The sequence below is a fragment of the Vitis riparia genome, chromosome 8 (genome assembly GCF_004353265.1).
Source record: "Vitis riparia cultivar Riparia Gloire de Montpellier isolate 1030 chromosome 8, EGFV_Vit.rip_1.0, whole genome shotgun sequence".
NCBI classification, from domain to species: Eukaryota; Viridiplantae; Streptophyta; class Magnoliopsida; order Vitales; family Vitaceae; genus Vitis; species Vitis riparia.
In genome coordinates this window covers 20,351,858-20,376,938 of record NC_048438.1, presented here as the reverse complement: position 1 = coordinate 20,376,938, position 25,081 = coordinate 20,351,858, and the positions used below count along the sequence as shown (strand labels likewise).

At 36.7% G+C, this 25,081-nt stretch overlaps 1 protein-coding gene across 1 annotated transcript in view; it reads right to left on the bottom strand.

Moving 5' to 3' along the window:
* LOC117920530 (protein PHOTOPERIOD-INDEPENDENT EARLY FLOWERING 1) overlaps window positions 1-22,877 on the bottom strand; it is a 28,526-nt gene extending 5,649 nt beyond the window's left edge. The window contains exons 1-18 of the mRNA XM_034838127.1: window positions 22,499-22,877; window positions 18,970-19,072; window positions 17,796-17,876; window positions 17,539-17,646; window positions 17,307-17,387; window positions 17,114-17,202; window positions 16,857-16,975; window positions 16,676-16,737; window positions 11,343-11,478; window positions 11,012-11,086; window positions 10,862-10,935; window positions 10,642-10,776; window positions 8,802-8,840; window positions 6,636-6,704; window positions 6,416-6,478; window positions 3,251-6,329; window positions 2,735-2,799; window positions 2,556-2,626 (exon numbers count right to left, since the gene is read on the bottom strand). Of these exons, the coding sequence (XP_034694018.1) occupies window positions 2,556-2,626; window positions 2,735-2,799; window positions 3,251-6,329; window positions 6,416-6,478; window positions 6,636-6,704; window positions 8,802-8,840; window positions 10,642-10,776; window positions 10,862-10,935; window positions 11,012-11,086; window positions 11,343-11,478; window positions 16,676-16,737; window positions 16,857-16,975; window positions 17,114-17,202; window positions 17,307-17,387; window positions 17,539-17,646; window positions 17,796-17,876; window positions 18,970-19,029 (4,406 nt within the window). The 5' untranslated portion in view covers window positions 19,030-19,072; window positions 22,499-22,877. The remainder of the gene's footprint in view (window positions 1-2,555; window positions 2,627-2,734; window positions 2,800-3,250; window positions 6,330-6,415; window positions 6,479-6,635; window positions 6,705-8,801; window positions 8,841-10,641; window positions 10,777-10,861; window positions 10,936-11,011; window positions 11,087-11,342; window positions 11,479-16,675; window positions 16,738-16,856; window positions 16,976-17,113; window positions 17,203-17,306; window positions 17,388-17,538; window positions 17,647-17,795; window positions 17,877-18,969; window positions 19,073-22,498) is intronic.
* Between the last annotated feature and the right edge of the window lie 2,204 nt (window positions 22,878-25,081).

Here is a 25,081-nt window from a genome sequence, read left to right as displayed (position 1 = left end):
GTTGATTCGAAGACCCGAAGCCGCTTCAAACCAAAAAAGTATCCAGCTTAGGTGAGAAACTTGCTCTTTGTTTGCCTCACAAAACACAATCGTGTCATCAGCAAAGAATAGGTGGGAAATATTCAAGGAGGTCCTACTACCACCCCGAATGATGCATCCTGAAAGATATCCCCCCTCCACCGCTCTCCGTATAAGGACGTCCAGAACCTCCATTCCCATAACAAAAAGGTAAGGAGATAGAGGATCCCCCTGACGAAGTCCTCTAGTACTAGGGAAGAACCCAGCTGGCACTCCATTGACAAGAATTGAGAATTTGGCAGAAGACACGCAGCTCCACATCCATCCCACCCACTTGGTCCCAAATCCCATTTTTTGGAGGACTTTCATTAAGAAATTCCAATTGATACTGTCATAAGCCTTTTCAATATCCAATTTGCAAATAAGGCCCTTCTCTTTTCTCTTCTGCCACGAATCTATCACCTCATTAGCAATTAAGGACGCATCCAAAATTTGTCTTCCCGTTACAAAGGCATTCTGAGCATTAGAGACCACCTTGCCAATCACTTTTTTGAGCCTATTAGCTAAAACTTTGGCCAAAAGTTTATAGAGCCCCCCCAACAGGCTGATAGGCCTAAAGTCTCCAAGATCCTCAGCCCCGCTTTTCTTAGGTATTAACACCAGGAAAGTGTGATTAAGGCTCCTAACAAAGGAATTATGCTCATGAAATTCCTTAAACATCTCCATGATCTCCTCTTTGGCAAAATCCCAAACATTTTGCCAAAAGGCTACAGTGAAACCATCCGGGCCTGGGGCTTTGTCCCCATTCATCTCCATCAGTGCCGAGTGAATCTCATTCTCTGCAAATGGGATTTCCAGACTCTCTGCTTCTTGCTGGCTGATGCACCCCACCTGAACTCTACCAATATCCGCATGCCAGCCCATATCTTCAGTGAGCAACTGCTGAAACGAGTTCACCACTCCTTCTCTCACCTCTTGTTCCTCTTCTAGCCACTCCCCATTAATCTTAATTCTGTCCATAGCGTTGGTTCTTCGATGGGCACTAGCCATTCTATGGAAAAACCCCGTATTTCTATCCCCCTCCCTTAACCAAATCTCCCTTGACTGCTGTCTCCAATGAGCTTCCTCCAACAAGACCCATTTCTTAAAGGAATCTTTAGCTTCCTTTTTTAACTCAGCTTCCTCCATAGTCAAGATTCTCTCATTTTCCACCCGATCCCAAAAATCAACTTGTTGCAAGGCTGAGGCTTTATTAGTTTCCAGCCTCCCAAATACCTCTTTGTTCCACTCCTTCAACTTCTTTTTAATTTCTTTCAATTTAACAGCCAGCCTATAGCTAGCACTGCCCCTGATATCAATTCCCTGCCACCAGTTTCTAACAATATCATTAAACCCCTCAACCTTCAGCCACATGTTTTCGAATCTAAACGGGGTTGGACCTCTTCTTATTCCACCCCCCTCCAACACAATCGGAAAATGATCAGAAATTGGCCGAGACAACCTGCCCTGAGTGACTCCACTAAATTGATCCAGCCAGCTTGGGGAAACTAAAAATCTGTCTAGTCTCGCCCACGCCTGATTATTGAGCCCCCCACTCCATGTGAACTCGCCCCCTTGAAGGGGCAGGTCCACCAGCTCAAGATCATCCACAGTCTCTGCAAATCTCCGCATGGCTGAGCTGATTCTTCTCTGGCTGCTCCTTTCTTGCTGAAACAGGGTGATGTTAAAGTCCCCACCGAGACACCAGGGGTCCTCCCAAAGGCCTCGTATTGCCCCAAGTTCTTCCCACATACCCTCCCTTTCCACTTTGGTAAAGGGACCATACACTCCCGTAAAAACCCAAATAGTTTCCTGCAGAGATTTCAGTGCTTAAAACCCCAGCATTACCTATTGGTAGAGAAGTTTCTATATTCTTCAATTAAATCTCCTGAACATTGTCCTTGAATTAAGAGGGAAAAAAAACAAATAAAACAAAAGACCAAAGACATGCGATTGTTTAGATGAGTTTAAGATTCTCTTGTTTTGGGAATCCTGCTTTTTAATGAAGATTTTTTTTTTTTAAGAATCATTAGTTATTAGAAAGCCTAAAGAAAGGGATGTGTTCCATGAACAAAGGTGTCCTGGTTATTTCTCAAAGCTGTTTTGAGAAATGTTAAATAGGAAAAATAATCATGTTTTTGTAGAGTTGACAAGCTAACCACAAAAGGTTGATATAAAGCTTATACTGGTTATGGTTCAATTGTGGGGTTAGAGATGAGAGCAGAGGTCATCACTGGTTGCAGTGTGGTGGTGAAGGTTGTGCATTAAGGAGGTGATGGTTATTCATTGTAATCTTCTTTTTGTTTGTAATTATCAGTGTTTTCAAATCACTCTTTTTTAATTTGTTTTATTAGAGTTCAAATGAACCAAACTCCTGTTCTCTAAGGTTTCATTTTTCCTTTTGTCTTCAAAAACAGAGAACATGTTCTAAAACATGAACCCAAATGAGCCCCAAATATGCCAGCTGAAAACTTCTTGAGAGTGACAGAAACTTTTACCTTGTAGAACCATAATTTTCGTCATCTGCATCATCCTTTTCTTTAGCTTCACATTCCAGTTCTTCCATCAACTACAAAAGATAAAATAATAATAATAATAATAATAATATTAGTCAATCAATCAATCTATTGAATTGAACCCCAAGTGCATATGCAATATTACTGCCAAAGTCACTAACCTGGTGTTGAGCCAAGGCCTCAACTTGCTGTCGGTATGCCTCAGTTGCAAAATCAGAATCCCATCCTGATATTAACAGACAGCTCATAAGTTTAGTCTTGCAGTACATACTAGGTGTATCCAAATCATATCATTGCTTATTTTTCAGAAATTCCAATTTTCCCCATGACAACATATTGAACCACATTTGGATTTTGTTTGCCCGTAAGGAAATAGGTCAGACTAAAATAAAATGTATTTATGCAATACTTGCCTTTTCTTTTTAGCATTAAAAGCATACAAATAATATAAAAATATTTAATAGAAGTTTTCATATAGCATACCCAGTAGAAAAACAATTTATGGAAGGCATAAAAAAAAATAAAAAATAAAAAACAGCAAAATTTCTATCCCATTTCATCATTTTCTGAGATAAGACCAACTGGAACTATAGGTGAACTGACTTCCATGGGTAATTAATACATCTACCTTATTAAATACAATACATTTAATGTCATGAAATACTTTAAGTACTTACTTTCATATACAAAAGGCTCCTCATCATTGTCAATTTCAGCTTCCATGTCCTCCTTAAACTTTTCAATCCGATCTAGTTCCCATTCTGCCTCCTCAAATGTAGCTTGAGATTCCATTGCTGCCTTGTCTATGATTGGGTCCCATAACTCCAGGAAACGTATCGCATATCGATCAATTGGACGAAGTTGACTCTCAAATGATGAGATTGCTTGTCCAGCAGCGGCTGCTGCTGCAGCCATCTGTTTGACATCAGCCAGCATATCAACATCATCTTCTTTACCAGCAAAAGTGAGAGCTCTCTCTTCATTTGGATCACTCCCAATTAACATCAATCCACTGTCTTTACTTGAAGTAGTACAGCCAACCTGCTCCACAGCCTCATCAGGCTTCATATCATCCTCATTCACTAACTCATCATCTTCTACTCTCCCAATGGCATCTTCCGTGAATTCCTGGTTTTCCACAGCCTCTTCCTGTTCAACTTTCTTCAATGCCATATAATCCGCTTCATCTTCTGCGTACTTCAAAGCAGCCTCTACATCTGCAACAGATACAGAACCCTCAATTCCAATGTTATGATTTTTCTCCTTCTGCATATTCTTATTTGGAAGTGCCCTGTGACCTGAGAACAGTTCCATAGGATCTAATTTCTTGAAAAATTCAGTGTTGTATCCTCCACTCTGTATGACTAGATCATCAAGAGCACGCTTTTGATTCGCTTTCTTTAAGATGTTCTCTTCAATGGTGCTCTCACTAATTAACCGATATATATGCACTTCACGTGTCTGTCCTATTCGATGGCATCGATCTTGAGCTTGTTGATCCATAGCTGGATTCCAGTCACTATCATAGAAGATAACTGTATCTGCCCCCACCAGATTAATACCAACACCACCACTACGGGTGGACAAGATAAAAAGAAAAATTTTAGGATTGGTATTAAACCTCTGCATTAGTGTTTGCCTCTCCTCTGGCTGAGTAGATCCATCCAACCGCATGTAAGTGTAGCCATACAAATTAATAAAAGCCTCCAAGACATCAAGCATCTTTGTCATTTGAGTAAATATTAATGCTCGGTGGCCTTCTGATTTCAGTTTCCTTAGCAAAACCGCAAGCTCTTGCAGCTTTCCACAGTCAAATTGTATGAGTCGCCTGTCAGGGAAATACACTTGCCTGCGGACAATTGCAGGTCTAATAGGCGATAGAAGGGGTGACAAAGTTTCAGTGCATTTTTCCTTATATGTTGGCTGGAGAAACACAGAATGATTGGTTTTACTGCACCAACAAACAGGTGTCGGTGCCCGTGCTGCAGGGATTGCAAACATGAAGCATTCAACCTGACCAATCATTCTCTTGAAGAGTTCAACAGGGGACAGGACAATGTCAGCAAGCTTAGAGGAGTACATGTATGATAAACGGTCACTCTTTTGACGATGGATATCATGAACAGGATGCTTTACTGTGACAAGATCCCGTAGGGTTGTTGAGTACATGGGTTTCTTACAACACCTCAAGGAATTCCACCATGCAATAGATGCTGCCCGTTCCTTTGCTTCTGTCAGTCTCACCTCCAAAATTGCCTTTCTGATCTCTTCAAAAATATTTGTTCCCTGGGATTTTCTCTGATGTTTGAATCCAAAACCAATCTCTGCAAGATTATCAGGGTCAGCACGCCCCTTGATTAAGCTCGTTGGTGTAGCAATAGCCTGAACTTCATCGCTCTCCCAAGAAGCCATGCTGAAATCGAGATGAGTAAATAAGAACCCCAAATCCCTAAGGTCTACAGTAGAAAATGGGCCAGGTGAAAGCATTGAACAAACAGAAGAACTCAATTGGATGTCAATACCGCCCATATCAAAAGAACTTACAATTGGACGGCCCTCAAATAAATCAGGATGATTGCAAACTTTGCGCAGTTGCATTATGACACTAATCATCCCAAAGAAGTTGGCACTCGCTAGAGTAGCTTGTGTCTCTGAACTGGCAATGAAGTCTTCATACAAGTTACGCTGCCTCTTAGAGAGCCTACAGTATATGACATGTTCAAATTTCATGGGGAGCTGCTTCTCCACATCCCTTTTCAATCGACGGAGTAGGAAAGGACGAAGGACATTATGGAGACGGTCAATGACTTCTTTGTTTACTTTTTCTTGCCCCTCTACCATTCCAGATATTGGATTACAGAACCAATCTTTGAATTCTTGATGAGATTGAAAGATGTGGGGCATCAAGAAATGCATTAGAGACCAGAGTTCCATGAGATCATTCTGCAGTGGTGTACCAGTCAATAAGATGCGCCGTTTTGAATTGAAGTTTAAAAGAGTTTGCCATCTTTGGGACTTCCAATTTTTAATCAGATGGGCTTCATCCAGAATCAAATATTTCCACTTCTTCCGCTTGAAAACTTTTGAATCTTGTATAACAAGTCTGTAAGTGGTTATGCAGACATGGAAAGAGTTTGGTTTTAACCAACCTTGTCTCTTAAATTTCCGCTCTTTGGCACTTCCAAAGTAAGTAAGAATTTTAAAAGCAGGACACCACTTAAGAAACTCAGTTTCCCAGTTCAGCATGACACTAGTCGGCACCACAATGAGATGAGGCCCCCATATTCCCTTTTCACACGCTAGGTGTGCAAGCAAAGCAATTGTCATAATTGTCTTCCCAAGCCCCATTTCATCAGCCAGTATCCCATTAAGTCTCTTCTCATACATTGTAACAAGCCAATCCAAGCCAATATGTTGATACTCACGAAGAGAGTGCTTGAGAAGAAATGGGAACTTTGTACGGACTTTGGTTGTTGAGAAGGTATTTCCAGTGGGTTGTGCTGATCTTGCAGCAGCAGCTGCATCAGCAATTCGATTCTCACTCTCCCTTGCTTCATCAGATTGTTTTTCAGAACCTTCTGCATGTTCTTCTGTCACAGACTGCACAAATGGCTGTCTTCCCCCAGGTTCGTCATCATCGTCTTCCACACAACCAGGCTGCTGGTTCAATTCAGTGTCCTGATGTGCTGGAGAATCCAAGAAGTCCTCTGACGCAGAGGCATAATCAGAATCATCCTCTACATCTTCATCAGCGTCCTGATAATATAAATAACAAAACAAGAAAATTAAAAATATGATGCATGCCATCCCAAAAACAAGGTGGAACCACTCCTTCAACCTACCTTTTTATACCTTGCCAGAAGTTCTTCTAGAGGAATTTCACTCTCCTTCTGCAGTAAAGCGATCTGCAAAATAGGCAGCCATATTTATAGAACTAACTTAAAGCAAAACCAGACCAGTGAGACAAAAATTTACAGGTTCCAAAAATCCAGTGGGAGAAAAAACAACCAATATGCAAGGAGATGGTGCAGAACTACAAGGCATGTTTGATCAGCCCTTTACCTCATCTATGGGATCATTTGATTCTTCTTTTGCAAGTTCCTCCTCCTCCAGCAAGGTTGTCTCATCATCCTGGACGTTAGAATTGAAGCAAGATCAGATATGACCATAAAAGGTCACAGCAATATTTAAATGTCAGACCCAATTAATCACCCACTATCTCATCAATGTAAGCAAAACATCAGATCATATTGACTCAACTTTAACAGAACTCAAAAGATAACTATGTCTGCTGCTAAATTTGGAAAAACAATGTCATAGATATGTTCTAAAAGGTGAAAAGCACCCATGTCAAATACAATTACTTCACAACTTTTGGTGCATAACAGTGATTACATTCTTAGACCTCCTTTTGGTCCCCCATCAACATAAATACTGATCATCACATCCATATTCCAAATATGCAGTTAGAGCAATCCGGCCAGAGGCATTCCATTTTAATTTGTTCAGGAGGGGGAAAAAGGAGGTAATATCTATCCCTAAATCTTAATTATCACTTTTGTAAGACAACTTTGTGAAAATGAAAAGAGTGAGGTTTATTTGTCTGCATTAAAAAAGTGAACTGTTTTTCACTTTTCTCTTCTCAACTTAAGCTTCTAAAACATCCAATTGCAGAACCAACATTCTCCCAGCTTCTGCCACCACTCATTGACATCCACCAGCCCCACTACTCTACTAGTGATAGCCTTCACTTCATTACCACCGCTCTCATCGACTGGGAGCAGTATGCTGCCGTGCACCACAGGGGGAGATTTTTTTATATAAAATAATTTTCAAAATTTTTATTATTATAATAACTATTATATAAAATAATATATTTAAACTAATTATTGGTTATAATAGACAAGAAAAATTATTTTTATAATTATTAATATATATATATATATATATATATATGTATATTAAATTACTAATTTTTAAATTTTTTTTACTATTGTTATAAATTTTAATATTGTAATCTCTTTGAAAATATGTCAAATTAATAAGAATGTAATATAATTTTTTGTAAGCACAAACACATGTAATTACTAATTTTCAAATGTTTTAACATATAAAAATAAAGACTTAACACATTCAGACTTCAATAAAAACACACATTATTCGGATTTGCACATTCAGCTCTATTCACATTTTAGATAAAAATACAAATGCCACCTTAGTCTAGAAAGATGCTCTCAGGGATTTGATTTAGCAATAGACCATGATCCTAAATGGGATTTTCAGGATTTGAGAATGATCCATTCATATTCACTGAGATAACCTCTTGCACAAGATTTTGACCATAAAGAACCATTTCTCATGGTAAGACTAGACTCTACCTTCAACAAATTCATCAACCTCACAGGTTCAGCTATCAGGTGCTGCAATCCTCATATCCCCTGAAGCAATATGAGACTCATAGATGTGTTCAGACTGGAAGTCCCAGTCATCATCAGATAAAAACCTAATCTATGACATAGCCATTTAAATGACAAAATTCCAACTGGCACCCAAATTTTGATGTTAAAAGTACCTACTAAATATCATAGATATCAAGACCAAAATCTAGCAACTGGTTCCAGGTAAAACAAGTCATAGCTGTGACACATGACACCCCCATACACAACTAGAATTAATATACTCTAGTATTGTACTACCAATAAGGAAATCCACTGAGTTATAGTTATACAGAAATTTGAGTATGGAAGTATTATTTAACCATTCGATGTGCCGAACTGACATCATAATTGGATGGTTTTGACCTCACTAAAACAAACACAAATATACTCTGCTTGTTTCTTGGAAAAAGACATAATGAACGTGAATTGCTCAATGATAGAAGCATTAGCAACCATTTTCATTTCTTTTTCCTCAATTTGAGCACCCAACAAGACCTTATTAATAGTGAGACAAGCAGGATATTCAGTTATTGACTAGGAACAGCAATATTAAGTAACCACTGAGGATTCTTAATAACACTACTCCCAACCAAAGTAATGAAATAAAATTATTTTAAACAATAAATTTGTATTTCTTATGGGAACAGAATTGCAGTTCTCAGAGGGAAGAAAACAGCCATTGCCATGTACTTTAGTAGCCTAAAAGAGATGCCTTCCCAGTAAGATAGGATGATAAGAATGAAATAAAAATGAATCAATTGATGAAGAACCATGTTTCCATATTACAAACCTTTTCTTCTCCAGTTGCAAGAACAAAGTCACCATCCTCCTACATAATTGCAAAGAAAGTCAGCATATATGAGCAAATAGTAAAGGAATCACTACTGATTCAGAGGAGAAGAAGGGAAAAAAAACTCCACCAAGAACTGGTATCAAAAAGGGGAAAATTTAACAAAGTGAAAGAACAATCATAGTCTACAAATTAATAAATTCAGTAAACAACCCATATGTAAGGACAAAAAAATCCAATAATTGAGTTCATATGTCACATTGCTAAAACTACCCATGTATAGTTTAAGATAGGCATGTATCATCAAATCAGACACCCCAAAGAAAAGCTATTTTATCATCATTGAGAAAATATGTTGCGCTACTAAGACAGAAGGGCATATAGTGACAAATTTCGCATGGCATAAAACTTTTGAGTCATGAACTCAGCAATACAATCAAATGACCCTATATTAACCTATGTGCAACATGGAATCGGTTAAATAAAAAGAAAATGGGGGAAGCACAAATTTAGTGATTCAAAACTCACAATCAAACAAATATTTAAATAAAAAATCCACAAACAAAATCCAGGGGATGCATCCCAATCATATTTTACACTGGCTTGGGATAATTTGAACTGGCACCAACAGTTGGAATTCCTTTTTATGTAAAATAGGTATGGTATTAAGTAAGCCTCATCAATGATGGATTCCCAAATTTTTTGTGCTATAATGGTGTAACTTTATCAGTCAGCACTTAACCATTTGAATGCTTTTGAGATTGAGCAAATCTGTCGGTTGCCTCACCTGTGTTTTGTGTTATGAATGGCAAAATGTTATTGGATATTAAGCCACAATGAATAGGTACTAACTGCAGAGAAGCCTCACGTAAATCCAATATGATTTGCTTTCTTATTAGCTAGATCTAATAGATATAATAAAAAAGACAGAGGGCCATATGCCTCTTTTTTTTATCAGAGACCTTTTTTATGACAGCATATGGCACAATTTTGTTAAATCATTCTTAAGACTATTTTTTGATAATGGCGGAAGCAGAGCACAGATTTATAAGTTGTTGAACATTTATTGATGATATTGCAATCTCAATTGAGAAAATCACATTGGATAGAAGCATACAGGAGAGTAGCAAAATGAAAAATAAAGCTGCTAAGAAGCCAGCTATAACTTTATGAAATTTCTTCAGCAATACCTTTTCCAACAGCTTGGAATCATTAAAATGAATTATTTGTCAGCATTTCTTTTATTTTTATTTTTTTAATAACTGAGGAACTTTCCATGGCCAAACCCTTCAGACTCATGAGGACCCAAACTTCGGGGTGTCAATCACACCTGCCACATCCAGTAGAAGGTAATCCAAGGCATTGAACCAGTAGGAGGAATTGAACCCACCGTGCGATGCTACAACACATCCTGGCATTCACCCTAACCAACTGGGCACCCTGACGGACAATCCTTTGTGAACATTATATTTATGCATCCCTTAAGTCCCTACTGATAGAAAATGTGAGCCTCTCTACCTGATCCACATTTTTCTCCAATCCCTGGCCTTTTTGTTGCCTTCAACCCAAACTATCCTCCCTTGCAGGTCCAGTCTCCAGTCATTTTTGCACATACCTCTACCATCTAATTGACTCTAGTCCTAATCTAGTTCTCAATTAATGCTACACTTAACTCCTCAACTCTTTACTAATGCATTTATTCTTAATGTACAAATATATATTACATCAATGTCCAACCAGAAAATTCCCATAAAACCCCTTTAATGCAGATTTATTCATCAGAATCAAAAACAAAATTAAAGTCTATAAAAAAGGTGAAATAGAAGGAATAATTTCCAACCTGTTCATCATTAAAATCATATACTTTACTTTCTTCATCTGACTCCCTAGAAATTTCTGACACATTCTTGGCTTGACATGTATCAACTTCTAACAAATGGTGCTCTGAAATGGATAAGCTACCATTACTTTCACCCTGTAATTAGAAAATAAGCATTATGTTGAGCCCTGAACTTGGTCTGTAATTCAACAACAGCAACCATAAAACACATACAACTTACACAACGACGACCGATGACTGTGAGTGAGTTGTTTTTATCAATCTTACAAGTATCAGACAGATCCTGTCCTTCACCTGCAAAATATTTACCCCATCATCACAGTCAGTCGCATAATTCATAAAACAAGAAGGTTCAGTGATGTCTTCTTACCCCCAAAATGATCATCCCCCACTGAAGTTGGTTCTGCTTCCTCTTCATCCTTGTCTTGACTACTACCACTGCTAACTGATAACACTCATATTGGTCAAAATTAATGACAAAATATAAGGTGCAAAAAAGACGGTGGGCAGTTATACCCCAAATGAGAGATAGTGGGAGGGAGGGAGGAAGAGTATTTCAACATAATTTTGCTGCATCCACTAATTTATCACATTTTTCGATGTTATTTTCATCACATGAAACTGATATTTTTTGTAGATAAAGCATGTTTTACTGGAAATAGCAATTTCAGAAACAATTATTAGACATTGTTATGATTCACCTTTCTTCATTGCATAACGTTTGAGCAGCTCCTCAAGCGGTAGATCTATCTCATTGTGCAGTGCTTCCAATTCTTCTTGCCTTTCCTCTTCAGTAATGAGGGCCTCATCTTCCTCGATAGTATGCTCATCATCTTCCTAAAACAGTATCACAGCACAAAGGAATATTTAGGTGTACATTAGTCAGAGAAGCAAGAAATACATAGGAATTCCACATTACAGTTCCCTAGAAGGAATCCATGTAGCACAAGCAAAACCACATGGTTGGACCAAATTATTTAAGTAGCTAACAGAACATATTTGCATACAACAAGGTACTTGACCAATTGCCTATCAAAATATATATTTTACATATATATAACACGGCACTTGAGCTATTGCCAATCAAAATATACTTCATACAGAACAAGGTACTTGAGCATAATTATAAATATCTCACAACAGAAAGAAGGAAAGGAACTGAAAGATGATAAACAAATGGCCTAACAGCCTCACAAAACAGAAACAAAAAGAAAAAACAAACAAGCAAACAAAACAAACAAAATCCCCTTACTCTGCTTTATCCCATTTTATCCTTCAACTTGCTTTGTATACATCATGTGTATTTGGGTTGTGCCCTCTTTTTTCTAGGTGTCTTTTAGTAAACCTTTTGACCATCGGAAAAGGGGATCACCAATCTCCAGCAAGGCCCCTCACATAAAACATGGAGAAGGTTGAATCTCAGCTCCTGCCCTCCTTGCTTTGAGTTTCTTTTCTAACTTTACATTAAGTTTATTTACAAGAACAACCTTTCTTCCCACAGAATTTTTTTTTTTTTTTTTTTTTTTTATAGGCTTTCTTTCCACAGAAAATAAACAAGTAATAAATGCATAAGACGGTACTTCTGCATATGCTGATTGAGTTTGCTGCCTAACAGCACTCAGAACTCCACATCCTCAGCACTGATAACCACATTACATGTTGTATAACTCAGGTCAACCATCACATTGGTTTCAGAAAGCAACAAGCAGACCTTTCCCCACACTGATTTGTATATTTGGTTCCTAGGATGTTAGTAAATATTCTAATGGAGCATAGCACAAATAGTAGAAAATAAAAGGACAATGTGTCAAGCATACTGAAGAGACAATGTGGAGCATCTTTGAATACCAAAATCTCCATAATTCTAAAACAAGGGGTCTCCTTGCCTCAACCCTTTGGAGCTCTAAAAAAATCAAACGGGATCCCACTAACTAGAATTGAGAGAAGAAGTTTGTTGAAACTCTAAACTCATTAGTGGAGTCTGATGGAAGAAGCAAGTTTGAAGAACTTCTCTCTTGGGGGAAAATGTTGTTTTGAAGAGGAATCGAAATCCTTTAATGGAGTTAGTATATGGTAAGGTGGTGGGGAGAATTATAGAGAGGGGTTGAGGGTTTCCCTCTTGGATCAAATTTGGTGAGAGGGGTATTGCTTGGCTCCTTGAGGTGGTGGAAGACTGCTTTGAAGGGAAGTTTAGGGAGCCTTTCAGAAGGGTGTGGAATGAAGGTGGAAGGGGCTACAAGCTGAAGTGCACAGCAACAAAGCTGGAAGGCCTTTGGTGTGTTCAGTTATGTGCGTAGAGGGAAAAAGGTTCTCTTTAATTTTCCCAGAGGGAAAAGTTTTCCAAGGGAATTGGAAGGCCCTTGCCACTAGTCTTAGGAACATCAAGGTTGTCCCTAAGTCTAGGCCTTTGGAGGAGTCTAAGGAGCAGGTTAGGCGTCGAGATGAAAAGGGAGGTGGCATTTTGTTGAAGCATGCTTCCTTTGTAGAGGTAGGAATGGCAACGGGGGCAGGTTTGGGACGGGGCACCCCTATCCCATTCCCGTCCCAAAATATAAAACTACTTTCCATCCCCGTCCCAAACCTGAGTCGGGGCGGGGTAAGCGTTTCTATTCCCGTTTTCAAAGCAAAACTATAATCCCGTCCCCATCCTTATCCTTCCCCGTTTGGCAAATGCAAATCTCAAATCCACAATGAAATCTAGTTCCCAAAGAGAAATTATCACCTAAGATGCAACAAATTGCAATCAATTTGAAGGAAAAAAAAAATCTTTTTTTATCACAATGAACCCACAAGATTCAACTCAATATCTGAAACATTTAGATCAAATAGTAACAACCCACATTAATACAAACACCAAAAACCAATTTTTGATGACACCTATAAACATCTCTACAGAAAAAGCTCAAATCACAAATCATATAATGATTCATTTGGCAGTCGAGAAAAAAACCCATAAAAGAAATAAAACCAACAAGAAAAACACATTTGGAATTATAATAATGGGTATCACAGGATTCCAAATCAATGAGAAACGATTGGGGAAAAAACTCACATAGAGGTGGAGTGAAGAGTGGAGGCCATGAAAACTCTATGAGATTTGGCACAATGAGATTGAGGAGGAGGGTTGTGGAATGGGGAGATGAAGGCAGTGAGGAGCTTGAGAGCCATTACAATGGATGTGATTTTGGCTGAGCTATGCCTTTGTGTGAAAAATCGACTCCACAAAGGCCCAAAGTGAGAAAGAGAAACAGATAAAAATGTCTCTACATTTGATAAGAGGAGAAAACCCTAAAAATGAAGAGAAATATTTATAGGGGGGAATTATTGGTATATTGTAAGTCGGGTGGGGCGTGTTATTACAAAACCCAACCTCAGCCCAAACCCAATTCATGTTTTAAAAAATAAACTCAAACCCGTCCATTCCCCGATTAGTATACTCTCATACCCGTCCTAATAGGGGCAAGGCGAGTAACCCGAAAAACCTATGAAGTTGTCATTCCTATGTAGAGGTGATGAACAAAGGCAAGAGGGATTTGGGTGAAATAGTGTGGTTGAGAGGAGACTGAGGAGGTTTTAAGCAACTTAGTGTCTCTCAAAAAGTGTTTGGTGAGGAGATGGTACAGTTCTGCAAACTATTCACCAATCTTAGACTTGTTGAAATCATGGGCTCAACAATCTTAAGGTTCGAAAGGGGATTTGCATCAGCTTTTGTTGGGAGCCACTCTCTATTTATTTGAGTTTAAAGATGTTTCTAAGGCCAAAAGAGCTTTGCATTTGGGACCTAGTTTGTTTGAGATACAGTTGGACTAGTTGGGGTCAAATGTTGGCTGCTTTAGAGAAAATGCTTGCGTCGATGAAGTGTGGGTGAGAGTGTTGGGTCTACTGACGCATTTGCGGGGAAAAGATTTCTTTAAGAGGTTAGGCAATGCCTTTGGAGGCTTTGTGATGGTGGATTTGGAGACCAAGGAGAAGCATGACCTAAAATAGGCTAAGACTACTCGTTAAATCTAGTGGGAGAAAGGCATTGATCAAATTGATTGTCATGGACAAAAGAAGATGCCTCTATTGTCCAATTGTGGTGGGAAGTTTCGCCATGGTTGTTGAGGTTGGTCTTTAAGGAGAGATACAAAAGCACAAAAGTCAGGGATGAAAGGGAGGGAGGTTCACACGCAGCAAGGAGAGTGGAGGGGAACGAGAGAAACATGTTGTTGAACTATTGCAGGTTTTGCGTCCTAAGCCTTGTCTCGTAGCACAAGCAATGTCGGAGAAAGCATTTTCAAATAAGGTCAATAGCTTAGACAATGAGTTTCTTCGGCCCCCTTGGAAGATGTTAGGCCTTAGGTCTTTAAAAGACAAGGTTGTAGGTGAAAGGACCCCAAGCTTCTTCTTTGTCCAACCCATAGCTTCCACCTCAAGTTCATCTGAACAGGGCCAAAGTGGCCTTTCCAAGTCTAAGTTGTGTCTCTTAAGTCCTTCAGAGAGTTGACCCATTGGTTTTGGGACCTTGGTTAAGAAATCACAACAGCTTCTCAGACTTCCTATCAATGGTGTTTTAGACATTTCCTTAAGAGTACTTTGCCAATCCCCTTCTAAAGGTGATAGTTCAAGGTCCAATGAAATGGGTTTTGAAAGTCAATGAAGCCCTTGTGGTAGAAGCGACAAATTTTGAAGGTAGGTTTTCGTCCCCACCTTCTCCTCCTTCTTCGATTGGGTCTCCCATTTGCGACATCAGATTGGCGTGTCAAGGAGGGGCAAGGCCTCCTTTGGGGACTTTGGATTATGGTTGTCGGCCACTAAGAATGATGCTACAAGATGGAAGGACGTTGGATCTTATGGGAAGTGCAACGAAGGGTCCTTCAAGTAAGGAGTTGGTGGTTAAGGCTAAGGAGCTGAAAGCTAACAAAGCTTTAGAGGCCTAGTGCATTTCAAAGGGGGAGGAGCTTGGATTTGTTAGTCTTCCCAATGAGTTTGCCAATTTCAGCAGCTTTTTGGGGTTGTCTGTGGTGGGTTCTGAAAAGAAAATTAGTTCCCTTTTGAGGAAGATGGAGTTAAGAAAAAAAAAGTGGGGTTAAGGTCTCGGGGGGAAATAGGAAATCGTTCTCATCTACTCGTTTGGAGAGGGAAATCATTCTCATCTTAATCCACTGCATGAAGACTAGGGTTTCATGGGAGTTATTATTTGCTCTTTTTGGTGTGACTTGGGTTCTCCCTTGCTCGGTAAGGGAGACTCTCCTTGGTTGGTATGGATCCTTTGTTAGCAAGAAGTGCAAAAAAGCATGGAAGTTGGCTCCTTTATGCTTTTTTTGGGCGATATGGAAGGAAAGAAACAGGATAGCGTTCGACAATGAAAAGTTTTCAATTCATAGGTTGAAGAATTCTTTTGTGTGTAGTTTTTGACCCTAGACAAAGTTGTATATAGATGTTGGACCTTTAACTTTAATCGACTTTTTTTATTGGTTGGGTTTTAGGTGAAAGCGGGTGAGGTTTTTGGTATCCCCTCTTTTTTCTTCTTCTTTGCTTTATGGCGCCTATCATATACTTCTTGTATGTCTTGGGTTGTCCACTAGGCTTCCTTTTCCTACATTTATATATTTTCTTCTGATTTTACCTATCAAAAAAAAAGTTAATTACAATTGCTCTCTTCACTCAATTAGGGGAAAGGGGGAGAGCAATGGGGTTTCAGCTCTATCAATATGAGGTTGCTTAATTTGCTCCCAAATTGGTTGAGGATTTTTGGTTGCAGAAGGGCTTTAGGATGGTTTTTTTTTTCCCTTCCTAGGTCTTTCTTTTGGTGTTGGTATTGGTTGCTTTCTGGTCTTTCCCATCAAGGACGGTCCAGTTTTCTAGGGGTGGTGTTGTTTGGTTGTTGTTAGGGTGGTTAGTATTTACTCTTCCCTTTTCTCTCTTGCTAGCCTTTTTTGTATACTTCATGTGTAATTTATTGCACCATTTTGCTAGCATTTTTTAATATATTGGCTCATTTACCCATCAAAAAAAAAGATATACAGAAGAGACAACAAAAAGAAAGGCTCACCAATTCCTCTTCAGACTGCATATCATAATCTTCATCAACATCAGCAATACCTGACTGAGGTACTGCACAAAACATGTCAGTTTTCTTATTAAGAGAACACGTCAACTTTAAGGATAACTAGATTCATCAGATAAAACTGAAAGAAGTACAAATTTGTGTTTCCCAATATAATGTTGTATACCTTCTTTAAATCCAGGGTCGTCCACTTCTTTATATTGAATACTACATCGTTCCTTGGGTAAATACTGTTGGGTTGGTTGGTACGTATCCGCAAGGTTCTCTGCCAACATTGTTGAGTACCTAATTCAGCATTAAAATATTATTAACTTTCCCCAAACATGGATAGCCAAAAAGAGTTCAGAAAGGTTGATAAACTTGAATATTGTTTCTGTGCATTGCATTAACTTAGAATCAAATTCATACAAGACAGAATTCTACCTCTCAGTTTGCCCCAAAAGGAACTCAAGCTGTTTATCAAGTGCCTTTTTCTTTTTCTCATCGAGCTCCATTTGATGTTTGTAAAGCACCTGGATTACAATTTTGTGTACAAGAATTGTGATTTCAGAAGCACAGAAATTAAAGTGAAAACTTGTACTTGAAGAGGAATTCAAATTATTGTAGATGAACTTGCCAGCTTCTCTATTTTGATCCAGAACTTCTTTACATCCTTTGAAATGGTAAGTGCAACCTTTCGCAAACGTTGTTCTTCTTCCTGATAACAATTGAAACAGTGACATTAACAATGACAAAGAAAGAGAAAGATAAACGAAGTGCCTACAAGTATAACCATGGTCTGCGTAATGCGAAGAATTTCCATTCGCGGATACATTAGAAATTCAGTTTTAGGAAGGGAAATGCCAAACCTTAACTCTCTTTTCTCCCCTTGTGGCTTGATCCAACATGCCCTTGCTAGCTCTTAAAGCGACCTTCTTTGCCTGAGCCAATTTCCATTTCCTCTCCGACTCAAAGTCCTGTTACAACTTGTTAATGAGCAATGAAGAGTACCAAACGTATATCTCAATTTACCTCATAATATCATTCATTCAACATGATCAACACAAAGGAGGACAAAATTGAAAGAAAGAAAGAATTATCTTCATAGCATAAACTAGTCAATTACCTTTGAGAGCCAAACCATCTCATCTAAAACATGATCCCAGTGTGTTTTAGGACGACGGGGCTCCCTAGGAGCCTCAAGTGCCTACAACAGCCAAGTTCAAGAGTCAACAATTGACAAAGAAATCAAAACAGAAAACTTAAAGCACACCTCAGAGGATCATGGCATCAGTGTTCTGATTGCCTATAGGTTTGTCTCTTTGTTTCTTCATAGATAAATAAAAATTTGCATATTCACCTAGAAGTTTATTATTGTTTAAGTGATTGAAATAGAAGGTGCATCAACCACTCAAAGGACTAAAAATCCTAAATGTAGGTTTTCGTTTATTCACATTATTACTCTTTTCATACACACACATTCAAGTTGAACATGCACTACTAACCTAACAAACAATAGCCCAATGTTACTTCAAGTCAACTGTCAACCCATTTGCCTAGTTATTGCTCTTTTTCTTCGAATATTTGTGACAGATTCTTCAGTAGACAGAAATTCAATAGGAAATGTCAAATGAATTAAGGAAGGTTGTTGAGGGACTGCCTGATGGAATTGTTTGCACGGTGATGTTTAAATAGTTCTTGCTTCATTCTTTTATAAATGCTTATATCTGAAATCTTCATGGGAATTGCTTACCATGTGCAAGCCATAAGCATCTGAGGGTCATTGCTCATCATTTATAATAGTTTTTTTACAGTTTTTTTTTCTTTTTTGACTGCATGTACTACTGTACAAGTTATTTTTCTAATTAATTACTTTTTAATAAAGGTCTTGATTTACTTGGGTTTTTGATAGGTGAACCTGAAACCTCCCCCAAACCCATTTGAAACCTTCAGCCAAGCCCCCAGGACATGTATACACAAGGTAGACATCAGAAGCAAACAAAGATATAGCACAAGAGAATCCAATCTACAAATCAAAATTGTAAAACATAAGACTTCATGCCACTGAGGCCCAAAGATCTGAATCCATGTGTTTCATATAGTTTTGCCACCAGAAACAAAAATAAATAAATGAAGATTGTGGCTCCCCTTCCCATGACATGAATCTTTGTATTCACATATCCATAACTTACAACCATACTGCATAAAATAGAGATGTCCAAAAGGATACAAACTTAGAACTTAAAAAGAACAGGTATAAGCAAATAAGATTGCAAACCACCAAAATTTCACAAACTTACCTTTTGGCGCCTAGCTCTTGTCTCATGATCAAGCTTAGACCTTGGTCCTTTGGAAGCCATGATTTTATTGTAACACCTTTATCATAATGGAACTATAGAAGATCTGTGTACAACACAAAACCAAAAAAAAAATATATAGATATTTTAATTCAAGCAAACATCAAAATTATCAAGATGAATTACAGGTTTCAACAAGCAAAAATTCAAGATAAAACTTTTTTTTTTTAATAGTCATAAAAATTCAAGATAAACTTGAATCACATTTTGATAATAATTTGAAGCATTGTCGAGTGCAATATCACCCATCCATGGGACCATACTAATGCATCACAATAATTCAACAACGAATTATAAGTTTCAACCATAGATATAAGCAACTCAGGAGAAAAGTAAAAAAAAATAAAGATAAACTTGAAGTATATTTTGACGATAATTTGAAGCACATGAAATGCAATTCCCAATGCAACACCAACTATCTATTTAAGTAAATTAACTCAAGTAACTAGAACGTCCAACCAAAAGAAGAAACACGGGAACAAAAAGATATAAGACCAAACACAAATTGTATACATAGCTTATAGGGAAACTTTGAAAATACCCTTCATAAGATCCTCCTTTACCACATCCTTTTTTTTTTATAGATAAACCCACAGAAGCTTTATTAGAAAAAGGGAGTTTAAAAGGCAACACGAAGCATACAGGGAGTATACACAAGAAATTAAAAGACAAAAAATAAAAAGGCAAACACTCACCAACCTCAACTAGAACCCAACCAATCAACAAAGTTAATTAAAAAACGGGGTCCTCCATCTAAACAAGACTCCTTTACCACATCCTAACAATCCTAATACACGACCACAGCAAAACCATCATGCCACTGTGCCTTTTCCTTGTCTAATTCCTTGTCTAATAAAAAGACAACTTTACAGCCTTCCCCTTCCATGAAGAGACATCCAACCAATTAGAACTCTTTGCCAAAATGGGAGCCCAACCCAACCTTCTAACCTCCAAGAATCTTCTAGGGGCCTATTATATAACTTTCCAAAAAAAATCGCAATCTCCTCAAAGATGTTTTCTTGGTTACCTAAAGTCGCCCCTTCTTCAATCACTAAGAACTTGATAAACTTAATTTCTTCAAACATTAGCCACTCGATGGAAGTATTTTTGAGTTACAATCTCCTTCCTTCACCCATCTAACCCTAGTTTTCACCTCCAATGCACTCTTCCCTTAACAAGAGTTCCGCTAGCTCCCATTTCCTTAAGGCCCTCAAAGTTAACAGCTCAAGAGACAAATTCCCTCCTTGCGTACCTTTTGATTCCAAACATTTTTTTTTGATAGGTAAGTAGAGCTTGTATTAGAAGCACCTAGAAATGGCGAAAACAATATACACAAAGTATACAATTAGAACGCCAAAAAAACTAGGCGAAGAAGACAAAAAACTTTTCCCCTAGCTAGACATATAGCCATTCTGTAAAGTCAATCATAGACAAACCTTTTGATTCCAAACATAATTTATAACATTGTTGTTTCTCATCAAAATAAATAAATAAATAAATCCCTCCTTGTTCACAAGAATCCATGATAACTATGTCTTTGAGGATACTTGTTTTCCTCTCCTTTAAATTCCCAAAAGAGACATTATTCCATATCCTCGATTTCAATTTGACATATTGTAACATTTTCATGAATCTATAACCTTCCCCCACCCTTCCATTTGAAAATCTCTCCATCACAATTTAAAATATTCCTTGAAATCTAAATGAATGAAGCAACCGCATGTTTTCAAATCTAAATGGAGTTAGATCCCACTTGAGAGGATTGATATTTAAGACAATTGGCCAATCATCCAAGGCTAACTAGGTAAGGATTTTTAAAGTCTATGGGGAGAGTTGTGCTCCCACTCATATGAAAGTAAAAAATCAATCCAAATGCATACGTGAGATTCTTGCAAACTAGACCAAGTACATACAGCATTGCTACGAGGGGAATTGACTAATTCACATTCTCTTAAGGAAATCATCGTCCTATCTTAAAAATTCTCAAAATGGCATTAAAATCCCCCCATCACACCATTTAGGAAAGGTTAATCCAAAAATATCAAATATCTCCACCCAAAAATCCTTTCTAAGTGTCATATTGTTAGGATCATATACTGAGACAAGCTAAAAGGCCCCTTCTCCATCTTGCATATTGAACCAAGTGCATAAGACATTGCTAAGAGGCAGATTGACTAATTTGCATTCTCTTAATGAAATCATTATGTCATCTTCATAAAAATTATCATAATGGCATTGGATCTACCCACCCATCACACCATTTCGAAGAGGTTAATCCAAAAATATTCAATGGCTCCACCCAAAATCCTTTCTAAGTGTGATATCATTAAGACCGTACACTGAGATAAGCTAAAAGGCCCCTTCTCCATCTACAATGGGCTTGATTGAAACTGAGAATGATCCTATTACCAATCCTGAGCATCTAAAAATAATAGAGTCCCATATTATCGATACCCCAACCAATGCCTCACGAGGAGAAAAGGGGGGTTTCAACTCAGGAAAGTCTCAAGGAAGCACATGGTTGGGGCATTAATGCATTGGGAACAATATGGTGGACTCCAGAAGGGTTATCCACACCATGAGTGAGATTGAGCTCACTAGCTCACAATGTAAGACACCTTCACATAACCTATGAGGTTTATGCAAAGTGGGATTTATAGAAAAACTAAAAGACATTATGCATGAGGACTTCAGGGGTCCTTTCTACCCTCATAAATTGTATTTTAGGGGGAAATTTTGCTTCCAATAAATTCTTCGTTTTCTATCAAAACTAATTAGTAACTACAACTATAAATAGATATAGGAAAAATTCACAAATTTATGCTAAGATTTGGTTCTATTGGCCACATCTTAAATTGACTTGAAGTGCCAATTCCAATAGTACAAGCATGCATTTAGGAAGCCAAACCAGTGTCAATGAATCTCCACTACAGGGTAGATGAATTCCAGAAGGAACAAGTCTGTATATTGCCACTGACATTACTACAGCTAAACAATAACAACAATGTTAGTCTCCGAGACTGAATGAAGCCAACAGAGAGAAAAGAGAAAAGGAAAAATTCACCTATCCTAGTAAAAAAAAAAATTGCATTAAGCTCGTCCAAGTAAGGGTTTTTAAAAACCTCGCATTCAGAATTTTAGTTACTACTTTTCTCTTGACAAACAAACAGACCGTAAATTAAACTCAACGACCCAAAGCCAAATAGCCGCATTAACATTAACTATCAAATGTTTTTTTTTTCCCGATTATCAAATAATGAAAAATCTTTTCCCCCGGGTTTTTTATCAACCAAACGAAGTAAGAACAAAAAAAAAAAAAAAAGAAAGAAAGAAAGAAATAACAAAAAAAAAAAAGAAAGAAAAACACCTAACCGAAGTCAGTTAATTGTTAGATATTGAAAATCTAACTCTTTTATTCCTTCTCCCGCGTTTTCTCAGAAACCAAATGGAACAAACAATCAGAAAAACGCACCTCACAGCATCTGAGTCACTACTACTCTCTACTACACCGAGCTCTCCCCGATCCTGCGCGCAATAATCAAATGCATGAACGATACGAATTCTCGGGCAAGAAACGGTCTCGATGTAATCTAAATCTCGCTTTGAGAAAAATGAGCGAGAAAATTATGGAAACAACCAGAAAGTGAGGGGTAAATTTGGAAAAATGGTCAATATAAGGACATGAAAGTCCACAGAGAGGGAGTCGACGGAGGGACGAAACCACTGTTTCCCCACGCCGATAACTTTTTCCCTCGCTTTCTAGGGTTTTCCTTCGGGTTTTAGAACCCAGATCCGGGAAAGAAAGTGCCCGATAAAATGAGTAAAGCGCAGAGGAAAAAAAATAAAAACCCTCTCTGTTTTGATCTTTGCCTCCCACAAAGACTCTGTTTTTACTGGTTGGTCCCTTTTTGTTTTTTTTAATAAATATTGATCTGACGGCTCATAATTCGAGACAGGTGGTCCTACGGTTAGGATTTTTTCTAATTGATATTTTAGAAACAAAATTAAAATTTTGATTAATAAAAAATATCTTATTTTAAAGATAAAATATATAAACACTTAAATTATTTTATTTATTTGTATAAAATATGAAGACCGGTAGCTCACAACAAGTCAACACTGGAAAATTTCGCAATTAAATATTTAAATTTTTTCTTCGTCCCAAAAATTAGATTTCATGTATGCCTAACATTTTTCTTTTGTTGGTTGTCAATTTGTACTGTTAAAAAAATAATTAAAATCATAAAATGCAATTAATTGACTAGCACTTCACACCCAAATATAAAGAAAAATATTAATTTTGTTTATTATTAAAAAATATATATATATGGTTTTGAAGTATGTAGCATTTTTCGATTGTGGTTTTTTACATCGTTTTAAGCTATATATTTTTTAGAATTTTTGAATTATAATATGATGAATTTATCAATTTTACATTTAAATCAATTGAAGAAACTTGCTTTTTTTTTTTACTATTTGTTGTTTAAATAGAAGCGAAGCTTTCTCTTAAAGAAACAAACATAATTAAAAAGATATAGTAATTTATGATTTTGTTTTATATTTTATGACGATCAAATGAGATATAACGTTGAGTTGAGATTCTAAAAGCTTATAAAAATAACATAAATGATTAAAAACTTATTTAATAGTGATTTTAATAAATATTTTTAATACTTTAAATTTTTTATCATTCAAGTGTTGAAAATACTAAAAACATCTTTTGTAATAATTATCAAGCATACTCTAAAAAATATCAAAATAAGATTAAAGATTTTGATGAATGAAACTATGTGCGATGAGATTCTACATATGCACACGATGAACTGTCTTATATATCTATGAATTGAAAGTAGTCATTGTTTAACATAGTTTTGTTAGTTTTGTTTAGCAACTCATAAAAAAAAAAAAAATTAAATCATAAAATGTAACTAATTGACTAGCACTTCACACCCAAATATAAAGAAAAATATTAATTTTATTTGTTATTAAAAAAAAAAAAAACATATAGGGTTTTGAAGTATGTATCATTTTTGGATTGTGGTTTTTTAGATCATTTTAAGCTATATATTTTTTAGAACTCTTTAATTATAAAAGCATATACAATATAATGAATTTATCAACTGTACATTCAAATCAACTAAAAAAACTTGTTTTTTTTTCACAGTTTGTTGTTTAGATAGAGGTGGAGCTTTGTCGATTTAAAGAAACAAACATAATTAAAAAGATATAGTAATTTATGATATTACTTTATATTTTATGACCATTAAATGAAATAGAACATTGAATATTTTATGATCATTTTTATATTAAAAGCCTATAAAAATGACATAAATGATTAAAAAAATCAAAATAAGATTAAAGATTTTGATGAATGAAACTATGTGCGATGAGATTCTATATATGCACACAACGAACTGTTTTATATATCTATGGATTGAAACTAGTCGTTCTTTAACATGGTTTTGTTTAGCAATTGATAAAAAAAAAAAAAAAAAAGTGATAGTAGCAAAAAAAAAAATGGTGGTATGTTGATGTGTGATCCCACATGTATTTATTGAAATATTGTCAAATCAAATAAACATTAACTTAATGTAATTTTACTAAATTAGTACTTCATGTCATTGTTATGACATGGTACATGTGTTACCAAAATGGTCGGGGAAAAATAAATAAATTTAACCATTTTCTCGAAACTTATATTCAAAATAGTATTTTTATCGTCACATAAGAAGCACAACACTATTTAAAAATAAAAAATAAAATCGAAGCCTTAATTGTCAATTAACACTTCATCTTTGAACTGAAAACTCGATTGACAATTGCGACTTTATTTTTGAATAAAATTTTTAATTGCTAATTGAGGTTTTATCTTTGTGGGAGGATGGTGTAATACTCATGTGACGAGAAAGATACCACGTTGAATATAAGTTTTAAAAGGGGTCTAACACATTTTTTTTTTTGTGCCAAACGTGTTATTTTAACCCAAAATTTATTTTTCTCTTCTATACTTACAACAACAATAATAATTAAATAAATAATTTATCAATGAATTTGT